Source organism: Diceros bicornis, chromosome 26, assembly GCF_020826845.1.
Source record: "Diceros bicornis minor isolate mBicDic1 chromosome 26, mDicBic1.mat.cur, whole genome shotgun sequence".
NCBI classification, from domain to species: Eukaryota; Metazoa; Chordata; class Mammalia; order Perissodactyla; family Rhinocerotidae; genus Diceros; species Diceros bicornis.
The window spans coordinates 1,571,424-1,592,707 of record NC_080765.1 but is presented as its reverse complement, the minus strand read 5'-3'; the positions used below and the strand labels follow the sequence as shown (position 1 = coordinate 1,592,707).

The 21,284-nt window shown below is 43.6% G+C and overlaps 1 protein-coding gene across 5 annotated transcripts in view; it reads right to left on the bottom strand.

The window, feature by feature from the left end:
* Positions 1–19,500, bottom strand: part of LOC131422064 (general transcription factor II-I repeat domain-containing protein 2) — a 57,914-nt gene extending 38,414 nt beyond the window's left edge. For 3 of the 5 annotated variants that reach the window (XM_058568933.1, XM_058568936.1, XM_058568937.1), the window contains exons 1-4: positions 19,176–19,500; positions 17,441–17,533; positions 7,461–7,564; positions 101–239 (exon numbers count right to left, since the gene is read on the bottom strand). In XM_058568933.1, the coding sequence (XP_058424916.1) occupies positions 101–239; positions 7,461–7,564; positions 17,441–17,510 (313 nt within the window). In that variant the 5' untranslated portion in view covers positions 17,511–17,533; positions 19,176–19,500. Of the gene's footprint in view, positions 1–100; positions 240–7,460; positions 7,565–17,440; positions 17,534–19,175 lie in introns of those variants that run through there. The other 2 variants (XM_058568934.1, XM_058568935.1) reach the window with 2 other exon arrangements.
* Between the last annotated feature and the right edge of the window lie 1,784 nt (positions 19,501–21,284).

Below are 21,284 nucleotides of genomic sequence, written 5' to 3'. Positions count from 1 at the left end.
AGATAATGCTTATGGTATCTTAGAAGAAACCATGACAGAAGTCTTGCCTGCAGATATTTTAATATTTATGAATACAAAGGACAAAATTATTAACACCTACAGTATTTTGCAAAATCCTTCTGCAAATCCTTCCTGGTGTTGACAAAAGCGCGTCCTCGCTCAGTCCCAACGACAAACACGTCTGTCTCATACACTGCGATGCAGGCCACTTCTGCCTTGGACTTGGCCAGTTCTTTACACTGAAATACAAACAAAGAATAAAGCATTATATACAAGGGCAGATCCAGATTTTGTGGGGCCTAGGAGGTCTGCTTTACGGTAAAAAAACAAAATTAGGTACAAAAATGAATATTTATGTAGAATGAGAAAACATTACCAAGAAAAAAACAAAACAAATTTATCAAGCAAACATCATAAACATCATAAAACCCAGAGAAGAAAATATTTTTATTAACCGCCTGTGATGTTGTGATTTATAGTAAGAAATATATATTTGGTCTTCATTCACTGTTCCTGGCACAGAACTCCTAAACTCCTTGAAATTTCCTAAGTGAAGAGACTGATAAAGCTATCTTTTGTTATCTTAATGAGGTGACTTTTGGACCGCACCTAAGGATGGGGGCTGGTTGCCAGGAGAACCAACCAGGTGATTAGAGGGTTGGAACTTTCAGTCCACCCTGCTGACCTCTGGGGAGGGGGTTGGAGGTTGAGTCCAATCACCAATAGCCAATGATTTAATCAATCACGTCTTTGTAATGAAGCTGCCATAAAAACCCAAAAGGACGGGGTCCAGGAGCTTCTAGGTTGGTGAACACGTACGTGGAGGTGCTGGGAAAGTGGTGCCCGGAGAGAGCATGAATGCTCTGAGCCCTTTCCCCGTCCCTTGCCCTGTGCATCTCTTCCATCTGGCTGTTCCTGAGTTACACTCTTTTATATTATTTATAATTAATATATATTTATAATTTATAATTATATTATTATTATTTTATAATAAACTGGTCAGTAAAATGCTTCTCTGAGTTCTGGAGCTGCTCTAGCAAATTAATCAAACCCAAGGAGGGGGTCTTGGGAACTCCCAGTCTATAGCCAGTCGGTCACGAGCACAGGTGACAACCTGCACTTGCTACTGGTGTCTGAAGGGGGGGGCATCTTGTAGGACTGAGCCCTTAACCTGTGGGATCTGATACTCTCTCCAGGTAGAGAGTGTCAGAACTGAGGTGAACTGTAGGATGCCCAGCTGGTATCAGAGCATTGCTCGTTGGTGTGGGAACCTCCCCAACACACTGGAATCAGGGGCAGAATCTTTACCACCTGACCCGCCTCTCCAATATACCTTTTTTCCTACATTTTTGGCTGCAGACTTTTTGACTGCCTCTTCCTGTGACAACAATTTTATAATATCATTTTCTACGGAGAGAATAGAGAGAATTTACTATTTCCTCCAACGTGGTTGATTACATTTTTACTATTGATGGTAGGGCTGCAGAAAACATGAACATTCATACACAGACACACTTGCTGCTCATTGTCGTGCTCCAGGTTTATGCCCTACAGACAAGAATTCTGATAAATTCTATTTTGTGTAATTCGGCTCAAAAACCTAAAAGAATATTTGGTGTACTTATAACTACACATGCTACATTCCTGAATATATTCCTGACCAGAGAGAACTTCTGTTTTGACAAAGCATCAATGAGAATCAAATCCTCTGTTTACAATTTTACCCGTTTAACGACTGGAAGAATTTTCCAGAGACTAGCTTCTGGCTCTGTACATTTAAAACCTTGTTTCTCATCTACTACCCACCTACATCTGGAGTTGAGCACATGTTCACACCACAATATGACCTCAGGCCTTGCCCCTTGGTGTCACGTTATTGGATGAGATGACACAGGGGACTGTAGGAATATTCCTGAAAACCATTCCCACACTGGGATGTCTACAGTAACTTACCCAGACACAGTTATAACAGCAAGCCAGGTAATCCTTGCCACTAAATGACAACTAAATGTATCCTCAACCCAGCTTTCCCTTACTGAGAACCTGAAGATGCCCATGTCCATTCCAATATCACCTGACACAGTGGATTATGGGAGGCAGAATAATGGGCCCCCAAAGACGTCCATGCCCCAGAGCCTGTGAATATGTTACCTGACATGGCAAAAGAGGCCTTTCAGATGTGATTACATTTAGGACCTGGAGATGGTGAGATTAGCTTGGGCATAATGTAATCACAAGGCTCCTTCTAAGGAAACGAGAGACAGAAGAAGGAGATGTGACAGTGGAATAGGAGGGCAGACTGGTGCCCTTGCTGGAAGGGACCACAAGTCAAGGAATGTGGGAGGCCTCTAGAAGCTGGAAAGGCAAGGCACAGATTCTCCCTGGAAGCATCCAGAAGGAATGCAGCCCTGTGGACGCCCTGATTTTAGCCAAATAACACCCATTTTCTGCCTTCTGACCTCCAGAGCTGTCAGATAATAAATGTGTGTTGCTTAAAGCCACTGAGTGTGTGTCGTTTGTTATAGCAGCAATAGGAAACTGATACAGGGGTAGTGGCAGAGAGAAAGTAATGAGAGGGAGCTGGCAACCTTAACTGATGTGGTTAAAATATCTCTCTTTTAACAAATTTTAGAAAAACATATGTGCACAGATTGCTAGGACTCCCCCAAGGCCAGGGGAGGGGCCGGTGCAAGGGGGGGCCCAGAAGCTTAAGCTCCATTAGCTTCATCGCGAATCTCTCTCTGTTTGTGTCAAATGAACCAAAAATTCAGCACTTAATCGACCTAATTATAGAATCTAGTATCAGGTGAAATTATCGAGTTTTAGCCTTACTTAGGTCATCACTGGCAGAAAAGATCTTTTTAAAAGCATTTTTTCATGATAAAATATGCATATTATAAAAATTTTAGCAGATACAGAAAAGTCCACAGAAGAAAAAAGAAATCACCTATAATCCCATTCCTCTGAATTAACCACCATTCACATATTTTTTTTTGTGGGGAAGATCAGCCCTGAGCTAACATCCATGCTAATCCTCCTCTTTTTGCTGAGGAAGACCGACTCTGAGCTAACATCTACTGCCAATCCTCCTCCTTTTTTTTTTCCCCAAAGCCCCAGTAGATAGTTGTACGTCATAGTTGCACACCCTTCTAGTTGCTGTATGTGGGATGCAGCCTCAGCATGGCCGGAGAAGCGGCGCGTCGGTGCACGCCCGGGATCCGAACCCGGGCGGTGAGCAGCGGAGCGCGCACACTTAACCGCTCAGCCACGGGGCCCGCCCCTCACTTATCGTTTATGAGCATTTATAATCCTGAAAAATATGATTTTTGAATGAATATACAATATTCTGTCCTATGTACATGCCATAGTTTAACCACAACATTATCGGAAGTTTTCTCCATTTACACAACACTGCAATAAACGTCCAAGACGGTAAACACTTCTGTGCTTGTGTGATTACTTCTGTGGGGTGGCATCCTACAAGAGGCACACCTGAGTCAAAGGGTCCAAATTCTTTTTTAAGGTGCTCGAAACATCTTACAAATAATATTTCAAAGTGGCTCACACCCCCAGCAGCACTGGGAGAGAGGCCGTGTCACCTATACATTATAAGCACTGAGAGTCATTATCTGAGGGTTGCGCTTAGTGACACGCTTCTCAAGAACAGGACATGGAGAGGGAAAGAGAGTAACCTGATAATGGAGAAACGTGGCACACACCACCTGAGGCTTATTGTAAGGAATTGGCTCTTCCCATTATGGAGGCTAAGAAGTCCCCTGACCTGCCATCTGCAAGCTGGAGACCCAGGAGAGCCAGTGGTGCAGTTCGAAGGCCTGAGAGCTGGAGAACTGATGGTGCAGATTGTAGTCCGGAAGGCCTGAGAACCAGCAGTGCTGAGGGCAGGAGGAGATGGATGGCCCGACTCAAGCAGTCAGGCAAAGAGCAAATTCAATCTTCCTCCACGTTTTTGTTCTATTTGGGCCCTCATTGGACGGGATGACGTCCACCCACATTGGGAGGGCCATCTGCTTTACTCAGGTCACCAATTCAAATGCTAATCTCTTCCCAGCACTCTCATGGACACACCCAAAAATGCTGTTCCATCAGCTATCTGGGCATTCTGTGGCCAGTCACGTTGGCACATCAAACTCAGCATCACACTACCTGGACCGAGTGATGCAGGCAAACCTTGCCAGCAAGTAGACACGCCGACGCCATACACCCTGACACAATGGAGGAGAGGGGCATTCCACCCCAGGGGTCTTCTTTCCACAAACCTGTAACCCCAGTCTAGACAAGAGGGAAACATCAGAGACACCCAAATTGAAGAAGATTCCACAAAATACCCGACCAGCACTCTTCAAAACTGTCAAGGTCATGGAAACAAGGCAAGACTGAGACACTGTCACAGACCAAAGGGGCCTCAGGCACTCTGATGACTAAAAGCAGTGCAGTACCAGAGGGGATCCTGGCACAGAGAAAGAACATTAGTAAAAAAACTGATGAAATTCAAATAAAGTCTAGAGTTAGTTAATAGTAATGCACCAGTATTATCTATTAGTTTTTTTCTTTTTGAGGAAAATTGGCCCTGAGCTAACATCTGTTGCCAATCTTCCTCTTTTCCTTTTTTATCCCTAAGCCCCAGTACATAGTCTCATATCCTAGTTGTAGGTCCTTCTAGTTCTGCTACGTGGGACGCCGCCTCAGCATGGCTTGATAAGTGGTGCAGGTCTGTGCCCAGGATGCGAACCCGGTGAACCTCGCGCCGCTGAAGCAAAAGGCGCAAACGTAACTGCTCTGCCACCGGCCTGGTCCCTGATCTATTAGTTTTGACAAATATACCATAATTCTGTAAAATGTACCGTAGTTATATAAGATGTGGGTGAGGAGTATATAGGAAATCTCTACTGTTTTCACAACTTTTCTGTAAATCTTAAAGGTATTCCTAAATAAAAATTTATTTAAAAAACCCCCCAAAACTCCTTGGTTTCCAGGGGCTTAGGGGAGGGGTTAATGGGGAGTAATAATTTCATTTTAGGAAGAGTTTCAGTTTAGGAAGATGAAAAAGTTCTGGAGATGGATGGTGGTAATGGTTGTACAACGATGTGAATGTACTTAATGTCACTGGACTGTATACTTAAAAGTGGTTAAAGTGTAAATTTTATGTTATATATATGTATATATAATATATACGTATAGATAGATAGATCTTTCCACAATAAAAAAGAGAAACTTGACTTTCCCCCAAGAAAGCGCGGTTGCTCACATCCAATGCATCAGTCAGTCCTAGCAATGCTACTTCCAACAGAGCTTTCTAGCCCCATCACTTCTTACCACCTCCACCATCCCTACCCCAGACCAGGCCACTGACATCTCCCACTCGAACCACAGCCACGGCCTGCTAACTGGTCTCCCTGCTTTCACTCTTGTTCCACATTCATCAACGGTTCATACGAGCACCACTCCCCTGCATTACTCTGTCGCTCAAAACTTTCCAATGGCTTCCCACCACAGTGAGGAAAAAAGTCCAGAGCTCTATATGATCTGGCCACTAGGTGCCTCTTGCACCTTACCTCTGGCCATGTCTCCTTTCCTCACTTTGTTCCAGCAACACTGGACTTCTTGGTTCTCCTTGAAAATACCAAATGTGTTCCTACCTCAGGGCCTTTGCACAAGCTGTTCTCACTGCTTTGTACTCTCTGCCCCAGATACTGGCATAGCACACTTCCTCACTTCATCCACATCTTTGCATAAAAGGCAACTACCTAGAGAATTCCTCTCAGACCATCCCATCCTAACCATCTGTTCTCTCCCATAAACCTCTGTTTCCTGACCCTCCTTTTCTTTGTAATATTTTATTTATTATATTTACTGATACAAACACATACACGTAGAATTTGTTTATTGTCTGTCTCCCCAAATAGAACATGAGATCTAAGTGAGGGGGACCTCGTCTGTCTTCTCAAGTCTTGGGGCCCCAGCGCCCAGAAGAGGACCTAGACGTAGGAGGCACTTCATGAATATTTGTCAAAGGGAGGATGTGATCAGTTCTTGTTCAGTGTTTCTGGGTGAGATATTTCTAGTTCTTTCCAAATAGATCCTGATGCTTTCTTTTAAAACTTATCCCAAGCGACTGGCCGAGTGGTGTAGTAGTTCAGTTCACGCGCTCTACTTCGGCGGCTTGGGGTTTGTGGGTCTGGATCCTGGGTGCAGACCTACGCACTGCTCATCAAGCCACGCTGTGGTGGTGTCCCATATATAAAATAGAGGAAGATGGGCACAGATGTTAGCTCAGGGACAATCTTCCTCAGCAAAACAAAAAAACCAGAAAAACCCCAAACTTATCCCAAGTTTTTTTAAAAACAGTTTTGTTTATCCCCAGATAATCCAGGATAATTTCCCCATCTCAAGATCCTAAACTTAATCACATCTGTAAAGTTCCTTCACGAGCTCAGGGATGGGACATGGCCATCTTTGGGGGCCATTATTCAGTTTACCATAGTTTGCTTTCAAAATTTCTCTATATTTGGTTTTGTACAGTTTAAATATGATGGGTTTAGGGGTGAGGGTGTGTGTGTGTGTATGTGTGCACGTACATGTGTATGTGAGTGAGTTATGTGTGTGTTTGGTATTTTGTCAATCGACCCAATAATGGTCTTTATAGAAAAATAAAAATAAATAAACATCTACATATATATTTGCTGGTTGAAGATCCAATCTAGGGTCACGCTTTCCATTGGGTGTCCTGTCTCTTCAGTCCCCTCCCTCTGGAACAGCTCTCCAGTCTGTCTTTCACGACACTGACAGTTATTAAAAGTCCCGTCCAGTGATTTTGTAGAATGTCCCTTATTTTGGGTTTGTCTGATGTTTCCTCACTAGATTCAGGTTACCCATTTTTGGCAGGAACGTCACAGAAGTGGTGCTGCTCCCTCTCAGTGCATCGCGCCAGGAGGCACGTCCTGACTGCTGATGTGCACTGTGGCCACTGGACTAAGGGGGTGTCTGTCAGGCTCCTCCACTTTTAGAAAGTCACTGATCTTCCCTTTTTAATCAACAAGTATCTTGTGATCAGATACTTTGAAGTTATGTAAATTTCTCATCAAAGTTTCACCCACAAGGAAAAGTCTACATTTTGGATGCAAGCAGATGCATAAAAATGGATTATTAATTTACCTTTGAAGTTAAACCAAAAAATATTCTCAAACAGGGTAACAGAGTTGCCTTCATTCAATTTTCAGATCCCAAAAGCTTAAATTTACATAATTACATCCATAATGTAAGAAAAAAAATTGTTCTAATTATCAGACAAGCCCATTATCCTCTATGAAGGATACACTCACACAGACTGGATGTCAAACTGAAGTTGAACAGCAAAAGTGACACTGAAGTGTTTCACAGTTCTGTTACTTTGACAGTGACCCAACTATGGCACATTTTATAGAACTGTAAAGCCATCTCACCATGGACTCAAGAGCAGACATGAGGAACGTCACCACCATCCTGCTCTCCGAGGACTCCTCATCTTCGGCAGGCAGGGCAGACATTGCTACTTGGGCCATGATCCCTAGGAAAGAGAAGTCATAAGAAAGTGAGTGGCAGAAATCCACAGTGTCCTTCTAAACACACGTGCAGGCTGTGAGGGTCCTCACAGATGACCTAGTTCAAACCTTCCTTTAGAGTTGTAGAAACTGACACCTAAAGACATTAAGTGCTTTTGCTCACGATCTCTGAATAGTAATGCTAACTTTCATACAGTGTATTTTCACTAAACCTAGACATCACCTCCTCATAAAATAAATTCAGGTATTATGCTAGAGAAGCATGTTAACTATTTCCCAGATGAGGAGGGGAAGGAAATGTACCTTACTGACCCAATGTTGCTGGTCAGATTTCAGCATGCTGGTGCCAGATAATATGTCCTCACATCCTCAGAAAAAGGAGAGAAGTGGGTTTGTGTACTAAAGAAGAGAAAATCCCTTCTATCCTTTCCTGCTAGGACTTCTCCTGCATAAAAGTGTACTCTAAATTTTGCCAAACTCTAAATCAAGCTAGCATTAAAAAATTTCTTCGAAAAAGTTTCTTCAACACCATAAAAAGAGTTTTTTGAAATAGAGCATGCAAAATAAACGCTGTTAGATGTGCCATGGCCCTCCAGTAGTTGGCTTAATTATATTTGTAAGCAAAAGATAAATAAACAGATCAACATAAATATGCACAGGGAAGGAAGCCTAAAGATCTAAGAGAGTGAAGTATGGTGGTCACAAAAGGCTGTTCAGAAATATTCGCAAACGGTTCTTTCTGGGCACATGGTTTGACTCCTTGCCCACTTGAATGAGGTGGGCCACGAGCCTTGCATTGGTGGATGACATCAGGGAAGTGACATCACTTCTAGGCAGAGGCTTTGCCACACTCCCTCCTCCTCTGCAGTGTGACTGCCAACGTTCCACATGGGACCGCGCCATCACCCTGGGTTCCAGGTTGAGGGAACCATAGCACAGAGCCAGAGCCAACTCACAGCATACCTTTAGTGCAGGCGAGAAGCAAGTCCTTGCTCCTTTAATCCACTGAGATCTGGTGGTGGTGTTTTCTTTTTTGCAATCATAATAGTTTAAAACATTGTGAAATTTCAGTTGTACATTATTATTTGTCAGTCACCATACATATGTGCCCCTAAACCCCTTATGCTCACCCTCCAACCCCCTTCCCCTCTGGCAACCACTAATCTATTCTCTGTATCCCTGTGTGTGTTCATGTTCCACATATGAGTGAAATCATGCGGTGTTTGTCTTTCTCTCTCTGACTTATTTCACTTAACATAGTACCCTCCAGGTCCATCCATGTTGTTGCAAATGGGACGATTTTTTTTTAATGGCTGAGTAGTATTCCATCGTATATATATACCACATCTTTATCTAATCATCAGTCAATGGGCCCCTGGGTGGCATACCCAGTAGTGGGATAGCTGGATCATAGGGTATTTCTATTTTTAACTTTTTGAGAAACCTCCATACTGTTTTCCATAGAGGCTGCACCAGTTTGCATTCCCAATCTGGTGGTGTTTTTGACTACATCATACCCTAGCCACTCTGGATAGACATAGAAGGCTGAAAAGGAATTCTAAAAAAATGCAACTGTCTGTCTAAATTCTCTGAAGACACTTCAGGATGCCTTAATTAGATTTATAATCTTCCTGAGAAAGAACACGACTAGACTTACAGAGCCATTAGGATGCAAAGTGTTTTGGTTAAAAATCTTTACAGGGCCGGCCCCGTGGCTTAGCGGTTAAGTGCGCGCGCTCCGCTGCTGGCGGCCTGGGTTCAGATCCCGGGCGCGCACTGACGCACCGCTTCTCTGGCCATGCTGAGGCCGCGTCCCACATATAGCAACTAGAAGGATGTGCAGCTATGACATACAACTATCTACTGGGGCTTTGGGGGGAAAAATAAATAAATAAAATCTTTAAAAAAAAAAAATCTTTACAAATCTACCTCCCCACTCTGAAATAGAATGTAAGAGGAGAATGTGACTTCATGCCAGGCATATTAATTAACAGGCATGAGCTGGGCATGAACAGGAAAATACACACACTTCAACTGGAAGCTTTTAAATAATTATCTTAAAATGAAGCCTTTGACACTCTTCTTGTTATCACACTCATATTTGAGAACAAATAGAAGTTGCAAATATTGGTTTTCATAGTGAAGACTCCGACAACTGAGCTGTAGTCAGAAAAAGCAGCATCCAGCAAGAAAATGTGTAAGTCGTAGAAGGTCTTTTCTCTAGCATTCCCGATTCCACGATTATCATTTAGTATACTAGGCTAAGGAAATGTGTATCAAAGAGTATGAAACAGTAAAGACAAGTAATTTTTCCACTCTCCAGAGTATTCACTTAGATTATGCTCTATCCTTATTATTTCAGAAGCTCAGAAAATTTTCATTCATAATCTTATTTTGCCTTTAATATTCCAGTAAGAGAAAAAGGAGTAGATGTGTTTTCATGTTACAAACTCAGTGGTTTGTCCAAGCAAAGGTAGGTCATACACCAGGACAATTTTCAGCCCACTGCTATTTCCGCTTCTCACCTTAAACTGCATAAATCTGCTATGATGTGATTCACTCTCAACGTGTGTTAAGAAATGGGAGCGATGCCACACCATCGGCTCACGTGCCACAGGTGATGAGAGATCCTATCTCATTAGCAGGCTTTTCAGGAGGAGGCATCATAGCACTTTTTGATGGAAAGAACCTTGGAGGTGACTAAGTCCAGTCAGACTTGATGGGGAAGCATGCATTTTCTTTGGGGCTTCCTGCTCTCTAGAAATGGGGCATCTGCATTAACAAATCACTGAACCGTTCCTTGCCCGTCTCAAGAGGTCATTTCCATAGGTAATCTTTAGTCAAGACTATTTGTAGAACATTCCCTGTAGCCCTCACTCCACCAGTAACTGCTGCCTCTCTCTCCTCCCTTTCCCAGAAAGAAACTGCCATCACCCAGTGGCATTAAGACAAACACCAGAGGACACACCAGGCCAGGTGGTGACGAAAGCTTATGGAGCATGAGGCATGAGGCACTGGTCCCCAGAGAACACACAGCCAGGAAAACCCGGTGGCGGGTTCCCCAGACCACGAACCAGCTCCGTGACCCCAGTGGGCTGTACCAAGCTCTTCTTCTATGAACAGAGACACTAAATCAACCACTTCCTATGAAGGTTCCTTTCACCCCTGACCTTTTATGAGCCCTCTCATTTTAAAATCAAGGAAACCACCTCTTATCTGAGTTCATCCATATGACATGTCCAGAACAGGGAAATCTGTAGAGACATAAAGTAGATTAGTGGTTGCCATGGGCTGGGCAGTGGGGTAGCTAAAGGGAACTGGGTTTCTTTTTGGGTTGATGAAAATGTTCTAAAATGGACTCTGGTGATGATTGCATGACTCTGTGAATATACTAAAAAATACTGAATTGTACACTTTAAATGGGTGAATTGTAGGGTAGGTGAATTTTATCTCAAATACAGCTGTTAAAAAAAAAAAAATCAAACAAGGGGCCGGCCCGGTGGCATAGCGGTGAAGTTCACACGCTCTGCTTCGGTGGCCCAGGGTTCATGGGTTCAGATCCCGGGCATGGACCTACACACTGCTCATCAAGCCATGCTGCGGTGGTGTCCCACATACAAAAAACAGAGGAAGGGCATAGATGTTAGCTCAGCAACAATCTTCCTCAGCAAAAAGAGGAGGATTGGCAACAGATGTTAGCTCAGGGCCAATCTTCTTCACCAAAAAAAAAAAAAAAATCAAACGAAACCAAAGAGAGGTTGGATGGAGAAAAAGGAAATGAACATTTACCGACCACAAACGAGGGAGCCATGCTTTCCTAGTCATCCAGTTTTATACTCACACCCTCTCTACGGGACACACTGTTCTACGCAAGTACTCACAGAGGTGAGGAAGCCTGCTGAGGGCTGTGCAGAGGATTCTCGGCCGAGCAGGGGCAGTGGAGGAGTGGACAAGCAAACCAAGAGAGCACAGTGCCTAGAGAAAGGACCTTATGGGGCAGCCGCCCCACGGCTCGAGTGGCCACAGTCCTGAGCCAGGACATGCTTGCTCACCCTGCCTTGGTGAGCAACTATCAACAGAGCTCCCTTGCCTCTCAAGGGCCTGGAAGACGGATTATGAAACATTTATGTGTGGGTGGTTTGTAAAATGGAAACAAATTACTAGGACATGGCATTCTGTGTCCTTAAGACATTCACTCTGTTCTCTAAGTAAAGGAAAAAGTGTCTACTATAAAAATTCTTTTAACTAATGTAAACTAGACCCTTATTAGGATTACGTTTCATTTCTATGATTATTAAAGGTGAAATAGCTGTTCATATCATTTAAAATTTTTGCAAATTAAGGTATAATTCATACATAGTAATGTTCACCTTTTTAGTGTACAGTTCTATACATTTTAGTAAACATAAAGTGATGTAGCCACCACTAAAACCAAGGTATAGAACAATTCCATCACCCTCAAAATCCCCCCACACCCCTTTGTAGTCAATCCACACCCCTCGTTAACCCCTGGCCAGGACTGATCTGTCTTCTGTCCCTGTAGTGTTGCCTGTTCCAGAATGTCAATAAATGGAATCCTGCACTGTGTTGTTGGGTATATCAGTAGTTTATTCTTTTTATTACTGTGCATTCCATTGTAGGAATGTCACACAGTTCTTTTACCCTTTTGCCAGTTAAAGAACATTTGAGTTTTGGCAGTTTTTGAGTCTTGTGAATAAAGCCACTACCACCATTCATGTACAGGCTTTTGTGTCAACCTGTTTTCCTTTCTTAGGTAATAATATATGACTGCTGGGTCATACGTTAAGTGTGTTTTTTTAGCTTTATAAGAAAGTACCAAACTATTTTCCAAAGTGGCTGTACCATTTTATGTTCCTACCACCAAGACGTGAGAATTCCAGCTGCTCTGCGTCCTCGCTCACACACAGTGTTGTCAGCTTTAAAAAAACGGGAGCCATTCTAATAGGCGGCTAGTGACATCCCTTTCCGGTTTTAATGTGCATTTTCCTAATGACTAATGATGCTGGGCAGCTTTTCACGTGCTTATTTACCATTCGGATATCTTCTTTGGTGAAATGCCTGTTCAGACTTATGTCCGTTTTAAAACTGGATTGTTTGATTATTTCTTATTGAGTTTACAGAATTCTTTACATATTCTCGATACAAGTCCTTTATATGTGGTTTGCAAATATTTTCCCTTTTGCTATAGAGAACATTACTGAGACAACTGGTAAAACTTAATACGGTCTTAGGATTGTAATGTACCTAGGTTAATTTTATTTTGATTGTAATATTGCTGTTATGTAGCAGGATATTCTTGTTTATAGGAAATATACACTGTAAAGTATTTGAGAGTGTTGAGGCCACAGGCTGATAATTTCTCTCAAGTGGTTCAGAAAAAACAAAAGTTCCTTGTACTATATTTTCAATTTTCCCGTAAGTTCAAGACTCTTTCAAATTTTTAAAAATTATTAAAAAAAACTGACCATACTCTATGTTAATTATTTGTACATTTCTGTTTTTAAAAATTGTATGGTCAATACTTGGGTTATGTAATTCTTTTTGGGAAAATGGGTATCTAGAATGTATTGTCAACAATTCAGATTAAATTATTTCATGTGAAAGGCACAACTTGAAATGATTTTTATCTTACACAAAATACATCTATTGGCAAAACTAGAGTTTTCACTCCAATTTCTTGTCTATATTTTTTGAAATCAACTGCATTACTTGGTTGAAATGTTAAATTGTTTTTTCCCATTGGAAGTTATAGAAATCTCACAAAGATTTTTTTTTGTTTTTGCGAGGAAGATCAACCCTGAGCTAACATCTGATGCCAACTCTCCTCTTTTTTCTGAGGAAGACTGGCCCTGAGCTAACATCGTGCTCATCTTCCTCTACTTTATATGGGACGCCGCCACAGCATGGCTTGACAAGCAGTGCATCGGTGCGCGCCCGGGATCCGAACCAGTGAACCCGGGGCCGCCGCAGCGGAGTGCGCGCACTTAACCGCATGCACCACCGGGCCAGCCCCCTCGCAAAGATTTTTAAACAAGCCTTTAAATATATTGAACATGTGTTCAATTTTTATCTAAAATTAAGCAAATATTTGTTTGTTTGTTTGCTAAGGAAGATTAGCCCTGAGCCAACATCTGTTGCCAATGTTCCTCATTTTTTTTTTTTGAGGAAGATTAGCCCTGAGCTAACATCTGTGTCACTCTTACTCTACTTTTTTATACATGGGTTGCTGCCACAGTGTGGCTCATAAATGGTGTAGGTCCGTGCCTAGGATCCGAACCTGCCAACTCGGGCTGCTGAAGTGGAGTGCACCGAAGCTAACCACTACGCCATGGAGCCAGCCCCCCAAAATTTTTAAAAAGGATTAACATGGGTAAATTTTCACTGTTCTAAAGATAAACATACAACCAAAGTTGTTTAATACATTATTACTATTTATAAAGTTGTGACTAAGAAACGGATATTCTTGACCACTATCTTTCAGAGTAAACTAATTTAAACGCTGTTTTTTTTTCTTTCTATTTTTTATTTTTATTTTCTATTTTTTTTTTTTTGTGAGGAAGATCAGCCCTGAGCTAACATCCATGCCAATCCTCCTCTTTTTGCTGAGGAAGACTGGCCCTGAGCTAACATCCATGCCAATCTTCCTCCACTTTATGTGGGATGCCACCACAGCATGGCCTGACAAGAGGTACATGGGTGCGTGCCCGAGATCCGAACCCAGGCCGCCAGCATCGGAGTGCACGCACTTAACCACTAAGCCACTGGGCCGGCCCCTGTTGTTGTTTTTTTTTTTTTTTAAAAAGACAACTTCTCATACAGCACAGTCCTGGTTTACAAAATGAAGTAGGTATGCCCAAACGCAAATTCAAGCATGGTCAAAATAATCTGAGGAAGCGGTAACTATCTGTCCCAGAGAGAACATTTTTCTTCTATTTCTTTACTTGTTTAGGAAGAGGCTTTTCTAGCTCTTTATCAGCAGATGCAACTTTGCCAACACTGCACATTTTTTCAGATAAGTAGTTCTGAAATCTGTTAGCCACCCTTGGCTGCCTTTGAGTTTTCTGTCAGAGGCCATCCCTCTTCCGTGGGGGGGCATCTCCCTTTAATCTTAGAATTCTGCCATTGATAGATATATTCTTAGAGTTCATGTCTTCCAACCCTAACTTGAATACTTTTCAGTCTCTCTACAGTCTTATCACGTACTTGGCTAGTCACCCAGCAGTTCCCAGAGCACTCACTGCCTCAATTTCATGACTCTCACGTTGATGACATGAACACTAGACTCATACCTCTAATTGCGACTTCTTGCTAAGTCCTGCAAGGCAGTTCTTCCTGCAGTGTTGACATAGATCGTTATTTCTTCCATTAGTCATCCAATGAAGTAGGTTATGGGCCATGATGTATGAAAAATATGTATCTTTAAACACTACAATCACACATGGTGCTGTGAGATGCTCACACTGAGAGGCCCCAGAGGACTGAGACCACCTAAGAGACAGGCACACTCCAGACTCTCATCTCACACTTGCTGCTGAGTCAGATGCTCCAACAATGGGATGGCAGAAAGTGCCTACAATATTTAAACAGCTATTTTTCTCATTTCTTTTTTGTAGATCAACCATGGTTAAACTCTCATAAGGTAAATGTATGTATGCTATGACTCCATTGTATCTATTATTTTGCACAACTCTTTCCACACTGAAAGTTTCCACAAAGCCTTCCCCTAAAACAAGAAAGTAAATTGCTTGATTAACATCTGTTAGTGCCAGTGGTAAAGATATCATTTCTGCTAATCATGTCACAGTAATCCCTAAGAGGACTGTGATATGAAAACTCTGGATTGTAACAGAGAATAAAATAACAGGCAGAATGAAACCAGGGGCAACTCAAAAAAGATATTCTCAGTAGGTATCAACTGTGCTACCAGCAATAATAAAAAGATGAGTGTTTCATAACTGTTGCCGTGCTTACATCTTTTATTTAATAACAAATGGAGGCAGGAATCTTTTCTTTTATATTTTATGATTTAGAACACACCACGCATTAACAGAACATCAAAAATAATGACACATGATTATAAGCTAACATGGAGTTTCTCACCCAGAGAACATTTCCTTGAGAAAAAATCACTGCATTCTAATAAAGCTAAAAATCCTTGACAATGAGAGTCTGTCAATCCCCAAAGCCTCTATGGGGATTAACTTCTTTTCTCTTCAAGTCTAAAGCACAAGCCACATTCGTTTAGATCACAGATTTGAAACAGTACTTAACTTTTTGTTTTTTTAAAACTGGAGATGTAAACTAAAAAAACTCTCAAATCTCACATAGTTTTCCCAGCAATCCTCGAGGACTTTCTCTCCTTACCAATGTAATATTTTACTAATGAAAGGCAAACATCTAGAACAGAGGCCATCTGTGGGTCAAATCCGGCCGGCCACCTCTATTTTTATAAAGAAAGTTTTATTGAAACACAGCCACACTCATTTCCTTACATCTTGTCTACGGCTGCTTTCCTACAAAGGCAGGGTTGTATGTATGTGACAGAGACCACATGTCCCCGAAGCTGAAAATATTTATTATCTCGCCCTTTACAGAAAAAGTTTGTCCATCTGTGACACAGAATTCATTTCCATTGCTTAGAATTTTCATCATTTGGACTGTTATCCACTCCATTTATCAAACCTCTGAAATCTTGAAATAGAGGTCTGGTTGATTTTTTAAACTATTTCTAGGTTTTCCTTTCCAAAGGTTAATTTTTCAAGGCTCTGAGGCTTTAATTTTAATTGACAAGTTCCTGGGGCCGGCCCCGTGGCTTAGCGGTTAAGTGCGCGCGCTCCGCTGCTGGTGGCCCGGGTTCGGATCCCGGGCGCGCACCGACGCACCGCTTCTCCGGCCATGCTGAGGCCGCGTCCCACATCCAGCAACTAGAAGGATGTGCAACTGTGACATATAACTATCTACTGGGGCTTTGGGGGAAAAATAAATAAATAAAATTATTAATTGACAAGTTCCTGAGGTGCTACCTTCTCCACAACTCAGCCCAGGCTTACAGTAAATGAAAACTACAGACTCACGTGCACCTATTCACCATTCAACAGAAATGTATAGAGAGGGTCAAAAGGTACACACTTCCAGTTATAAAATAAATAGTCCTGGGGGTGTAACGTACAGCATGGTGACTAGAGTTAACAATACTGTATTGTACATTTGAAAGCTGCTGAGAGAGTAGATCTTAAAAGTTCTGATCACAAGAAAAAAAATTATAACTACATGAGGTGATGAATGTTGAATAAATTTATTGTGGCAATCATTTCACAGTAAATACACATATCAAATCACTATGTTGTACACGTAAAACTAATACAATGTTGTATATCAATTATATCTCAAAAAAACTGGAAAAAAATTTTTTAAAAAGAATAACAACGGGCCCGCCCAGTGGCACAAGCGGTTAGGTGCACGCACTCTGCTGCGGCAGCCCGGGGTTTGACAGTTCCGATCCCGGGCGCGCTCCGACGCACTGCTTGTCAGGCCATGCTGCGGTGGTGTCCCATATAAAGTGGAGGAAGATGGGCATGGATGTTAGCCCAGGGCCAGTCTTCCTCAGCAAAAAGAGGAGGATGGGCAGATGTTAGCTCAGGGCTGACCTTCCTCACAAAAAAAAGAAAAAAAGAATAACAACAAATTTCAAGACAACAAAGTATTCTATTCTGGCATGACCAAGGAGTATGGAGGAGAACTAGAAATAATATGTATTTTCAATGTCAAAAAATGATTAACAGATACTCAAGAACTTTAGCTTAGCCAAAAAAATTAATAAAAGTTAAAAAAAACACAACCACCAAAAATGTATTGAGTACCCGCTGTGTGAAGACATACTCTGCTGGCAGGAAGGGTAGGGTGGAATCCAAGGTGAAGAACATCCACCATCTGCGCTCTCAAGTGAGACAGACCTGCATGGACAGGGCCGAAGAGCAGGAAATAAAAGTGAAATGACACGGTCCAGGCCACGTGGGAACACAGTCAACAAGCAGGGGGCGCGAGAGTGAAGGCCCGTGGCGTCACTTCCAAGCTCTGCAGCCCGGGAAGGAGGGAAGAGGCTGCCCTCACCTTCAGCCGGACGCGGAGCTCCCGGCAGCAAACGTCAAGGCTGCCGGAGGCTAACCGTGACCCTCCTATCAGCACTGCAGACTGACACTCCCCACAGCTGGGCGCCAAGCCCTCTGTCCACTGAAGGCGAGGCGGCCAGACGCACAGAGCAGACCTTCCTCTCCGAGCGGAAGAAAAGAGGAGAAAAGGCGGCTCAATTCTTCAATTGCAGCCCTAAGCGATATTCAGCCTGCCAAGATCCAATCTTAATCTACATCTGTTCACTCCACATTATTACCATGAAACTCAAACGTGAACTTTTCCCCCTTAATACACAACGTTTGGCCCAGCAGTTCCACTCTGTGGTATATACCCAAGAGTTGAAAACACAGTCCACACAAAAACGTGTACACGAACGGTCATAGCAGCATTATTCATAACAGCCCCAAAGTGGAAACCCACATATCCCTCAACTGCTGGAAAATGAAAAGGTGGTATATCCATACAACGGATTATTATTCAGCCATAAACAAGAATGAAAGAAGCCAGACACAAACGACTCCTTGTGATGATTCCACTTACAGGAAACGTCCAGAATAGGCAGAGCCATGAGACCAAGTGTAATAGGGGCTGCCGGGGCGCGGGCGGGGGGCGGCGCGAACCGGGCAACGACTGCCTAATGGTTATGGGGTTTCTCTTTGGGTGATGAAATCTTCTGGAATTAAGACAGCGGTGATGGTCACAATAAACAAACTAATAGCCATTGAATTCCACACTTTTAAAGCGTGAATTTCGTGGCGTATCTCAAAGCTGCGATTAAACAACAACAAAGCTGGGGTCTAAACGGCGGAGAATACAGCCCCGCGGGCCTGTCTGCCCCTTCATCTCTAAACCATAACCGCAACGGACTGCAGTCCTGGGCGGCAGGCTCTTGTTCTGGCCTCTGGGTTGGCTTCCCGCCAACAAACAGGCCGCCAGTGGCCGCACGGCCAACACAACGGACGACTAAACCCTGGCGGGCGCCACTCGGCAACGCGCGACGTGACGGGCGCAGTCGGGGCGCCTCCCCCACACAGCCGGGCGCAGTTACCAGGCAACAGCGACGGCCCCGCCCCCGCCCCTAACCAATCAGGCACGTCCGCACGCAGCGCGGGAGCCTCACGTAGGCCAGGCGGAGCGTGAACTCACGCGCAGCGGGACCCAGAGATCCAGAGCCTGCAGACGCCCGCCCCCCCGCCCCCGCCCAACCAATCGGAGCGGCGCGGGGTGCGCGCTCCGTGCGTGCCCCCGCTGTCCCCGCGGCAGGGCTTCCCCGCCCCACCCCCACTCCTGGGCCCTTCCCGGGGAACCGGGCGCGGGGTTTCGCGGGGCCGGCGGGGAGCGGGCGCCTCCCGCGGCGCGCGTGGGCGGGCGGCCTTCCCACGCGCCCGCCTGACCAGGCCCCTCGGGCGAGAGTCGCAGGAAAGCCCTCGCTCGTAATGGCGGCGGCGAGGGGCGGATACGCACCTGAGGTCCCCGCCGGCGGGCAGCGCCCGGCCGCCCGCGGCTCCGAGGGCTGGGCACCCGGGAGCGGCCCGGGCCGAGGGCGGCGGCCGGGACGGCGAAGAGGCGGGTCGCGGCGTGTGGGCGGCGACCGAGCCCCTGCTCTCCACTATTCCTCCTTTTTCTTTCTTTCTTTTCCCTTTTTTTTGGCTTCCTGGAAGGCAGCCTCAACTGGTGTGTCCACAGCGCCCCAAGTGGGAGTTGCCGTTTCCGGTGCTGTGCAACGCACTTCAGCCGCACACTGGATTTGTGTGCAGACTCGCAGCCACGGTCGGCAGAAGGCCAGACATGCTTATCCGTCTCCGGTCTTTGCTGAGCGGCTGGCACGTGTCTGGCTCACCCCAGACACCGCCCCCAAACGTGGACGCTCTTCACTTGCTGTTACTTAATGTGATACTTCTGCATGATTGCAACTTGTAGCTTTAAAGCAGTGAGGTCACAACTCGAGTGACCGGTGAATCTGCCTTAAAGCCACCGAGTTATTTGTTATAAACTGTAACAGCGTGTCCTGACCTTTGGATGGGGTCAGTGACATCAGCAACCAATCGTGAGGTGTCCGTCAGATGGTGGTGGCACTCCAGCAAATAGTAGAAGATTACGATAGCGTTATTTATTCTAAGTTATAATTACGTATTTATTTTAAATATGTAAAAGAAGAACAGGATAGTAGAAACCGGTTACCCATTGCTCATATTTAACATAGCGTGCCTCATTGACTTAATGTTTGAGGAAATACTATAGGCACAATGGAAGGCACGGTACTCATTCCCCTCTCTTCCCCAGAGGTAACTACTGTCTTGAAGTTAATATATGTCTTCTAATACACTTTTTCTTTTGCAAAAAGACAAATGTCCCAAATTTGCTGACCTTTTTTCCTGTAAGTGGCTATCAAAGATATGCTTCCTAGCAGATGCTGTTAAAAAAATCGGTCTTTTCAAGATAAAGATAACAAGCAATTAGTTGAGAAAGTACTTGCTCTTTTGACATCATTTTAAAAAGATGTTTGAAAATATTTCCATTATATTACAATTGATTGTCCTTATTCAGAAGAGTTATGTTCTATAAATTCTTAGCTGATGCTGCATGAGCAAGACTGAACCAGTGCTCCTTGGGGAAGGACAAGGTTAGGTTTCTGCAGCCTCTGGTTGTGACATGTTTGTGAATCTATGAATACATGACCTTGTTTTTTGTGTGTGTCTCTTTAAAGACACCTTATTTAATATAGATTTTTGATTTATTAGTTGAACTCCCAGCCAACAGCACTACCTATAACTGAGGCCTGAAGGAAGCTCATCTAACACAAAGTTTTTCTATGTAAGGCCCATCACAGGCTTCTTGTGCCTAGGAAAGCTAGACAACACTTTGGTATTATGTTTGAGGGCCATTTTAAACAGCAAAATCACCAATAAAAAGCACAAAAGGTGAAAAATGTAGCATTAAGTAGACCAGGAAAAGGACATTTGCTGACGTGAGAGCTGAAACAAGAGAGTCATCTTGTTCTACCTCAGCTGGGAACGTGGGCCTCAGGAAACTAATTTCTTGCCTCTCTGTGCGTGTCTGGGAATTACCGGGGAAAGCTCCGGGAGTATTGGTTTTGAATTTACCTATTAATTTTAGTGACTAGCTGAATTCACAAATGCAAAATTAGTGAATAATGAAGATTGACTCTGTTTTGTTGCCAAAAGCAATGAGAGTACAAAACTCTCATACTTGACAACCTGGAAACAATTTTCTAATCTGCTTTAAAATCTTTTATATGAGGAGTTTTCAATGTTTTGAACCATTTGTTTACAATGTCAAAATAAGCATCTTCTGATTGGTTTCAAAGAACAACTGATTGACATCAAGAAGAGTTGTGTATGCTCACTATCTCTAATTTCCCTCCTCTCATTCTCTCTTGAACCCACTCCAGTTAACTCCACTACACTTGAACTGTTTATTCCAAGGTCCCAAGTGACCTCCACGTTGCTAAATCCTATAGTCTTTTTCAGTCTGTGAACTACCCGATCTCTCAGCATTTGACATAAACAGTCACTCTGCCCTTTTTGAAACACTTCTGGATTTCTCAGACGC